A 9,852-nucleotide genomic window follows, 5' to 3' on the forward strand; every position below is an offset into this window, starting at 1 on the left:
AAAAACCAAAAAAAAAAAAAAAAAAAAGAGTTAGGACGGAAATTGTCAGGAGAAGTTGACGAGTGTTTTTAAAATTATTCACGTCCATATCCTCTGACCCAGCAGTGCCAGTTATGTGACAGAAATATAGAACTGGACAAACACGGGCATGGGGACAGTGACGGTATGAACTCGATATGAAGTGGTGGAAACAACATGACCATGAAATCTCGGACTCTGTTTGCTCCATATACAACGGAGGCTGGACAGCAAGGAATGTATTAGCTCTTTACGCCCTGTATAGACGAATGTGGAAAATATCCACAGATTATTTCTGAGCATGAAAAAAGCAAGAACTAAAGCACAAAACAGGTAGCAGGCTCTACCCCACAGCGGCAGTTTTCTTCTTCGGTGGCCTGCTGCACATATGTGTGTGTGTGGAAGAAGATTTTAATTCCTTTCATAACACCAATATTCATTTCCAAATAAGAGATGTCAAATGTATTGAAATGGACTGGGTGTTTTTCTTGAGAAACCCCTACTAATGGTCTCAAATTCTATCATATATTTATCAAATTTATAAATTTATCAAGTGCAAATCATATCAACAGTAACTTTCTTAGTCCTGCCTAGAAGATGATCCCAGGCGTAAGTGTCTAAGCCAGTCTGTCTGTCTATCGGTCTGTCTCGCTCATATGCAGACACGTTCTCCCTTTCCTTGGCAAATTCACTGACTGAGACAGCACAATAGGTGGAAAACTACTCCATAGCCAAATCACAATCCACAACAGGAAACCAGGCCAGCTTCACCCCAAATTACAGCTGCAGTTAGCAGCCCAGAGTCGCCAAGGCAACTAAGAAAGGATGCTTTTCAAGGCACAGGCATGGCTGCCTGCCCCCAACAAGGGCAATGCCTCTGGAGCAACCGTGGTCCAGCCAAAGCATGTGCCTGAAAAATCCTCCCTTATCCAGAGACTAACTGTTCTACATAATTATAATGGCCTCGCCAAGCCAGCCCTGCTGTGGGCTGCCGGTCAGCTGCTCATGAAAATGGGACTCCAGGAGGCTGTTGTAAAAGTCTACCTCTTCCTGTTCAAATTAAACCTTCATGTATACGTAAAGTTGCAATGTTAAAGTGATTACAAGGGGCTTAGAAGCCCCTAGAGGGTCATTGATCTGGCCTTGCAAACCCTGTCTACCACAGCCCTTTAGGAAGAGCTGTAGTCTGTGCCCTGCTTCTCTGACTGCTTTTATTTTACCTCTCTTCTCAGCTGGCTAGGAGGGAAATGCCTTTAAGACCCTGACTCCAAAGACTCTCAGATTCCTTTTTTCTAAACTAGGCATACATGCACTCTAAACAGTAATACAGACTAGAGGCCAGCACTGGTTTTCGGTAAATAAGTGTCAGATACTAAATAGTTTGGGCTATGTGAGCTATGGTCTCACCCTCAACTACTCAACCCTACTGCTGTCACAAAACCAAAAAGGGGAAAGGTCAACAGATGAGCTAGGCTTTGTTCAGTAAATTCATATATAAACATATGGAAATTTGAATTTCAGGTTATTTTCCTAAATTGTAGGTGATTATTCTCTTAATAATCCCCCTGCTCTTTAAAATTATAAAATCCAGTTTTGATTTATGATCATGCAAAAGACTAGAGGCTTAGAAGGTCAAGAGTCAGAGTTTGCAGGTCATGGCCTAGATATTTGCAACTCACAGCGTGGGCCCTGGCATGGGAACAGCAGCATTTTGGAACTTCTCAGAAGGACAGACTCTTGGGTCCTACCTTAAACCAAGAGAACCAGAACCTGAGCTTGAGCAAAAATCCTTTATAGGCAGATAAAATCTGAGATGCTGTGCTCCAGAAGAAAGACATTTATAGTCAGGTTTAGAGGATCACCTGCCACACCTCTGAGACTCCATTTCCCTCCCACTAAAGGGATGAGTGGTCACGCCCACATTCAAGAGTTGCCAAGCCTGGGAGAGAGGACACAAAGCCCCTGTCTGGTTATGCCACTGTTTTCCACAGGGTGGCTAGTAAGAGAGAAGATTGTTCCCCACCCCCCCAATCCTTATTTGCAAAGACGAGAGCGGTGGCTTGGGATTTCCAGTACTGGACGGGTAACTCCAAAGAGGTCCTAGAACTAACCGGGATGCTGGAGACTAAGGTAAGTCAGAGTCAGTCCCATCTGAAGGGAAACTAATCAAGAGTCATTGCTTTGTGTCAACTAGGAGAGCTGGTCAGAATCTAATACTTTTGGGGTTACTTGCTTAATATGCCAAGCTCAGAAAACAGAACCCAGTAACTGCTGAGTGACTTGAGGCTTTGGGTTGTGGCCACTGCTTTAGACTAAGGCAAGAGGCATGCAAGTCACAGGGGATGAGCATGATCCTCGGTATCCCAGTGGTCATAGCTAAGTGATATAGTAGCTAGGGAGTTTTGATTTCCTTACCAATAAAATAACACCTATCTCACAAGGTTTGGCAAGCTTGACTAAAAAGATGTGCTGTACCCGGGAGCCTGACACCTACCAGGAGCCTGTCCTGTTATTGCAGGTCTTCTGTGATGGAGATCTGGCACTGTTGGTACCATTACCCATTAGTATACGAAAGTGCAGAGACTAAACTTTCACGTGCAAATCCCCATGCCCTGCCCCAAGACTAGATGCAAACCTGCAAGCATAAATGGCTCCCAGTAGCCCTGCTGTAGCCGAGTACTAAGCACCCAGCCACAGTCCATGAAGCTGCCTTCTTCCATTCTCCCCCTAAGGATCTTCTCTGCAGCCTGAAAGCTGTGACAGTTTTCACTAAGCTACCATGAGAGGTTGACTTCTCACTAGGTCACCTGCTTCCAGCTGCTCCACACAAAGTGCAAGGATTGTGGGTCCTGTTTCCCAAGGACCCACATAACCCCTATCTTTAATAGAAATTTAGAAAATATCTGCATTGTCTGCCTAAAGGAAAACGGAACAATAAAAATGGGAGTGCACCATCGCTCAGCAAAGCCCATGTAACACAATCCAATAGCTTTGACAAGACCCACAGTCTCTCACAGACATCTTTCCCACTTCACGGCAAGACCCAAAGGGAGGGGAACAATGTTGCCATTCACCGGGTGCCTCTTGATGTAAATGGACATGCAAGTCAGCCAGTACCAGGCTCCTCCCGTTCAAGATAGTCTCAGTGGGTCATCCGGGGATGGGATCCAGACTGTACATTCCTAACAGGCTTCCAGGAGCTGGAATGACAGTTTCCTTACCAGCTCCAATCTCTCCACCCAACGACATCTCCACCCGAATGTCGTTGCATGAACCGCCCTATCTAGGATCTAATTCTTTGTGCCATCCTGACGGTCTGTCTCTTGCTGAGTGGCCACCACCACCACCAGAGCACCTGGCATATGACAGCCATCCAAATACTTGCTCTGTAGAGTCTTCCAGAGGGATAGGAAAGAGTCCAAGGTCACAGAGCTAGTCACAGAACAAATGCCAGCTAAGTTCTGGGTGTACTTCAAAGCTCCAGGTCTGAGCACGATGCCAGAAGAAAGCAGTTTGTTTCCGCTTGCTTCCTTCCTAGAACTCACGGCTCTTTGGACTGGGAGGCGATATCTTAATCCTATATTATTCCAAAGATATGCCCGGGTGGGAAGTGAGAAGGAGGAGGATCAAGCTGGATGCACACAGACCAGGAAAGTGGTTGAAGTCACATGGGAAGGTCTTAGGGTTGTGGTTGTTGTAATGGCTAGTCTTCATTGTCAAGCTGGCTGGACTTAGCGTCACCTGGGAAATGCACCTCTAAGCATATCTGTGAGACTCTTTCCAGAGAACTATAACTGAGGAGGAGAGAACCATGCTGAATATGGGAGACACGACCCCACAGGCCGGAGTGCCAGCAGTCAGCTTTCTCTGCTTCCTGATTGTGGCTACGACGTGACTAGCTGACTCAAGTGTCTACCCTTGTGTCCTTTCCATCATCAGAGACTGCCTTCAGATTACAGCTAAAAAAAAAAAAAAAAACCCTGTCCCTTCCTTAAGTTACTTTTGCCATATAGTTTGTGACAGCAATAAGACCTGGAATCTGCGGAAAGCGATGTGTGTTCTCCTTGGGTCAGGACAAAAATAAGCTCCCAGTGTCTGACACTCCAACCCTTCTTCCTACACGGGCATCAGTGTCCACCATCGACTTAGGGCTTCCCAGTAAAAGAGGGTAACAAGGTCTTTTAAGGAAGACTACAAAGATTGCTAAAACCCAAAAATGATCAGGCAGAAGGTCAGCCAAGCGGCTTCCTGTCCAGGATGGGAGGAAACACCATAAAACCCTATTCATGGCACAAAGGGATGTCTTTTTTGCTGGAGCTAGGGGGGAAATTGCTTCCATGTGAAAATCCCTCAGTTTGATGAAAAGGTCTCTTTTCCTTCACGGGCTGAAAATAAAACCCTTGTTTTCCCATCACAACATCAACTGTAAAGTTCGAAGAACCATGATCATGAAGGTCAAAGTGACCCCGGTCATCCAGCATCCTCAAACAAATGAGCTACATCTCCCCCTGAGCAGCCCATGGCAGGAAGCTGGGAACAACAAAATCAGGGCACATTTCCTCTGGGCCTGGGCATAAACAAACAATACTTTCAATATCTCATGTAATCCCCAGATAAGCATCCTTGTCACCCCATCTTAACAAGTAGAGAAATGGGGAACGATGGACCCTTAGGGACCGAACATTCAGAGGTTGTTCAGGGCTTGAGAACAAGAACAAGGTGAGTCATATACTCTCACAGAGACATTAGCCACCTGGCCTCTGATCAGAAAGGGACCTGTAGGCAAAGGAAGACAGGGAAGCTTCAAGTCACCTGCCCTGCTCATCACTTCCATTACATTGCCAGTGGATCAAGGGAAGCCATGAGCTATTCTCGCTCATACTGAATTTTGCGAAATGAGGTTTCAAAACCCAGCCCATGTGCAACCCACTTTCATACCCGAGACACCTCAGGGCCTATCCACAGGGCCCACCCACAGGTGCCACACCTACCTGAAGACAGCACTAGCGCTACTGATAGACGCCTAGGTCCCCAACCACATATTTATAAGGTTGCCCACCTGACTCTGCCACACTGGTCGTTACATGCTTGAAAGCCCCAAGTCTGTGCTCAGTGTCCTGAAACAAAGGCAGAGAGCCTGCCAGACTCATCTGAGGTGGGAACAAAAGCACTTCATCTCTGAAGAAACCAGACGGGGATTTCCTTAACATGGGGTGCCCAGCAGATGCCATAGTTGTAGGAAACCAGAGATATGCAAAGGTGGCAGGGGGGCAGAGATAACTTTCCTCCTTTGTGTGCTAAACCGTCTTCTTCAAAGGAGCTGTGATTGGTGTGGAGGGGGCCGCTTTAATCCAGGAATGACACCGGTCACTATCCACTGTGCCCACTTTTTCCTTTCCATGAAGACGCCAGGGAAGAGGACTCACCTTTCTATCACCAAGCAGAGTCTGTGAACACCACACCCCAACTTTTCCCAACCACCGCCCTACCCATCCGATGCGGTGGGAGGGTACCCAAATCCCTCCACTCCCAAACAAAATCATTGCAAGCCAGCTGAGGCTGCCTGAAAATCAACATTCAAGGCACATTAATAAGAAACATCTGGCCCCGGGAAGAGGGTTGACACAGCACAGGCAGGCAGTGGTGGATTTGTGGTTGGGACCCAGAGTTACAAGGGCTCAGCTGAAAGCACAATTGGAAAACACCAGTTAGTCTAGGCAATCCTCCACCAGTTATACCATGGTGCCTGGCAACACCGTCAGGCTCCAGGTTTGAATTGTTTGGGGCCGAGTTACCTAGACACTTCCCACTTAAAGCTCTGGCATCAGGAAAATGCATCTCCTGCATCCTCCGGTGTCTGGCCACCACTTCCACCTTCAATATTTGTAGCAGATGTAGCTGGGCTCTTAAAGGAACAGTGTTTGCATTCTTTCCATGTGACTTACAGGATAGACTTAAAAGGGGGGAACGGGTATTTCTTTTCCTCCCTACAGTGTGGTGCACTTAAGACCATCCTACCTCCATTTATGCAAGGCGAACCCGGGGCACTGGTCACCACAGGCGTTACATGGCTGGCCTCTCTCAATCCGACCCAGTCCGGTCAACTTCAAAACAAAAAGACAACACAAGCATGTCCACCACCAGGGCTTCCTTCAGAGCCCCACTTGTATCCTAGGCGGGGAGGCCTGCCCCTCCCACCCTGCCTCTGAGATTGGACTCTACTGTTCTCTGATGTTGGGGACTTGGGAACAGATCCTCGCACCTGGAGAAGGGCGTGTGGTCCCAGGCGGGCTGTCTATAGAGCATAGGCACAGAATCATCAAGAAATGGCTTGGCTGGGGCTTTGTCTCCCCCAGACACCTTGGTCACCGGTTTCTAAGAAACAAAAGCAAGACCTTTCTGTTCCCTGGAGTTGCGGGGACCACCTGGTGGCTGCCCTGGACTAAGCTGGGGCTCCTAGGAAGACGGTAGTGGGAACATCCAAAAGCCAGTCCCAGGTCTGGTCTGGGCGCTGGGGTTCCCATTTTCCTTAAGAGACAGGATAATGAAGAAGGTTCACCCCAGGCGCCCCCGAACTATGGCATTTAGGGTCCAGGTCCCTGGTGGCACTGTCGCCTGGCCTGGAGTAGGACCCAGCCCCTCGCGCGCCCGCGGGACCAGCTTACCTGGGGCCACAGGTGCGCCGCCGCGGGGCGGAGAGGGGCTGGGCCCGGGCGCTGGCTGCTGGCGGTGGGGACCGGGTGGGCGGCCCCGCTCGGGTGGAGGACACTCACCGAGCGGCGGGACAGTCTTTTCCGTGAGCTCCGGCTGAACATGGCCGGGCGCTTCCCGCACGCAGCGCTGTCGGTTGGATGTGTCCGCGCCGCAGCCACCGGGAGGGCGGGTGGCCTGGGCCGGCGCGGTCGTCAGCCGGGCGGTCTCCGCCTAGCTGTCCCGGCTGGTTCGGGAGAGCACGTCTCCCCTCCTCCCTTCCCTCTGCAGCTCGCTCCCCGCCTGCTGGTCCCTCCCCTCTCCGCGTGTTCCCCGCCCTCCCCCAGCCAGTCCCATCCTCTCTGGCACCAGCTGAGGCCACTTTCTCTTTTCTCCTGCTTCCTTGCCCTCTGGGGAGAACTCTTTGGCTGGCCTAGCCCCTAAAAGCTCTTCCGCTCACCCTGGTCCCCGAAGTTAGGGGGCAGGGGTACTTCACAGATGTCGGGTGGAGATGCAGAGATGAGTAATTTTTATTTATTTATTTTTTACTTTAATATTTAAGTGACATAGAGTAAAAGTTAACCTATTTAGTGCATAGCTTTGGCCTGTTTGACAAATTCATAACACACAGGCAGCCATCACCACAATCATGATACAAAATAGTCTCATGATCCCTTAAAGCTTTCCTGGAAATCTAATTAACATTCATTAAGGTTGGTAGATGACTTAGAGAAAAGAAGAGCTGAACAGAAGATCAGATGTGCCCCTAAATGTACGGAGTCTGGACTATAGTAAAGTGTTCATTGAAGGCTCATTAATTGTATTATGTAGAGTGTGACACCACATCCCTTCATTCCACCTTTTCTTCCACGGTGCATTAGTGACCTCTCAACATTTGTTAAACTTGTATGTCTTATCAATATGGGTGTCTAATATAAATGCATATGTATGTATGTATGTATGTGTACATACACACAAACATAAGTATCATTATGTAGCCCTGGCTGGCCTATGTAGAAGACACTGGTCTTGAACTCACAAGTGTTGGCCTGCCTCTGCCTCCTGAGTTGTGGTAGTTTAAATGTAGTTGACCTCCATAAAAGCTCATTGGGAATGGCACTGTTAGGACACATGGCTTTGTTGGAGAAGGTGTGGCCTTGTTGGATAAAGTGTGTCACTCTGGGGGCAGGCTTTGAGGTCTTCTGTGCTCAAGATATGCTCAGTGTCTCAGTTCACTTCCTGTTGCCTGTGAACCAAAATGTAGGACTCTCTCTCCAGCACCATATCTGCCTGCATGTCACCATGTCCTATCATGATAACAATGGACTAAACCTCTGAAACTGTAAGCCACCCCAATTAAATGTTTCCTTTATAAGAGTTGCCATCGTCCTGGTGTCTCTTCACAGCAACAGAAACCCTAAGACAGGAGTGATAGGATTAAAGTCTTGTTTTTACCCTTCTATCAGTACTTCTTATAAAGATGTGACAGAAATCTTTATCCGGTAGCATCAATGAAGAATGGGTCTGGACATGTGAGTTGTTGTGACAGGCACAAACAGGGTTCATTGGCGATTAGGGATCAGTAACAAGGATGTCGTCCTAAGAGGCACAGGCTATCGTGTCCATTCTTCATTGATGTTTTAGCTCAAATAACATTTTCTTTGTACTCGCTCTATTTCCTACTGTTCTATCTCTTACACATTCATGTCATACAAAGTATGCACTGAAGTTATCTGTTCTCCACCAAACCAATATGACAAAAGGGTCATCGTCTTCTTTGCATTTGCAATTACACAGTGCTTTCACACTCTAGATACTCCTAGAATTCCAAAGAAGGCTTCTTGTCATTTTTGAAAAAGAGCTGAATGTCTGGCTTAGCATTTTATATATAAGAAGAAGAAAGCCATCTCAGCCTGGGATAACATGTGGCTTGCCATGTAGCTGGGGGACTGACCCCTGATGTCCTCCTCTCCTCCTTTTCTTCTTCCTCAATCTCTTCTTCCCAGGTTTCTCCCTCCTATTATTCTCTCTGCCTGCCAGCCCTGCCTATCCTTTCTTCTGCCTCGTTCGTTCAGCTCTTTGTTAGACAATTCTAGTGTTTTAGACCAGCAAAGTAACACAGCATCAGAGAGTTTTTTAAAAAAAAATGCAACCTAAAAGAATGCAAGATATCTTTGCATCATGAAACAAATATTGCACAGCAAAGCAAATGTAACACATCTTAAAATAATATTTCACAGCACCAGTGTACCTATCTATCAAAGTCAAAAGAATAGCAGGACACAACCCAGACACCCTCCTCCATGAAAACTACCCATCCATCTTCTCCAACAAGACAGTAAAGTTTAGTTTGGTTTCTGGGCCATAACTAAGGGGAGACATGTGACGTCTTTGCCTCAGGAGCAAAATTTACAGGGGACAAATTCAGTAATTTAGACAAATATTTCTGTATCATAACCAAAGAAACAAAATCAATATCAAAAAATATCTACAGAATCTATTTTATTTTGCCCTGCCTCACTTACCTCAGCCTCCTCCTAGCCCTGATAAAAATGCTCTGAGACTCAGAGGGCCACAGGGGGAGCTGGGCTGGCAGAGTGCTTGATGTGCAAGGGTAAGGCTTGAGTTCAATCCTCAGAAGCCACATTTAAAAACTTCAAGACAAAAGCTAGGCACGGTGGAACACACATGCAAACTCAGCTGGGGAATATGGAGGCAGGAAGAGCTTCAGGGTTCAGTGTCCAGCCAGCCTAGCCTGTTTGATGAGCTCCAGACCAACAAAAGGCCCTGTTTCAAAAAAAACAAAAACAAAAAGAGAAGATAACATCTAAGAGAAGACAGCAGAGCATCTGCGCACACTTGGACATGGACACATATGGACACAAACAGTGTTCTGAAATTCAGACAGAGAGGACTGATTATCTTCGATTTCATTGATCTGAGTGGTGGTCATCCACTATCATATTGGCGGCAGCTGTAGAGAGTAAGCCATAGCATCTGGAGGGAAACTGACACAGATCAAGCCAATCACCATTCCAACCAATGTGGAAAAGAAAGGGCTCCATCTCCCATTCCTTTCTAAGGAGCTACTGGCATTTGATGACTTCTCAGGGAGAGAAAGTCAATTTTCTTTAAGGGTATGTT

General features: G+C 47.3%; 1 protein-coding gene across 2 annotated transcripts in view; it reads right to left on the bottom strand.

The window, feature by feature from the left end:
• The window catches only part of Prickle2 (prickle planar cell polarity protein 2), a 341,452-nt gene extending 334,502 nt beyond the window's left edge, over positions 1 to 6,950 (bottom strand). Inside the window, exons 1-2 of one of the 2 annotated variants that reach the window (XM_026788041.1) lie at positions 6,792 to 6,950; positions 6,037 to 6,122 (exon numbers count right to left, since the gene is read on the bottom strand). In XM_026788041.1, the coding sequence (XP_026643842.1) occupies positions 6,037 to 6,122; positions 6,792 to 6,833 (128 nt within the window). In that variant the 5' untranslated portion in view covers positions 6,834 to 6,950. Of the gene's footprint in view, positions 1 to 6,036; positions 6,123 to 6,683 lie in introns of both variants that reach the window. The other variant, XM_026788040.1, reaches the window with a different exon arrangement.
• Positions 6,951 to 9,852: the final 2,902 nt, after the last annotated feature.

The sequence above is a fragment of the Microtus ochrogaster genome, unplaced genomic scaffold, assembly GCF_000317375.1.
Source record: "Microtus ochrogaster isolate Prairie Vole_2 unplaced genomic scaffold, MicOch1.0 UNK1, whole genome shotgun sequence".
NCBI classification, from domain to species: Eukaryota; Metazoa; Chordata; class Mammalia; order Rodentia; family Cricetidae; genus Microtus; species Microtus ochrogaster.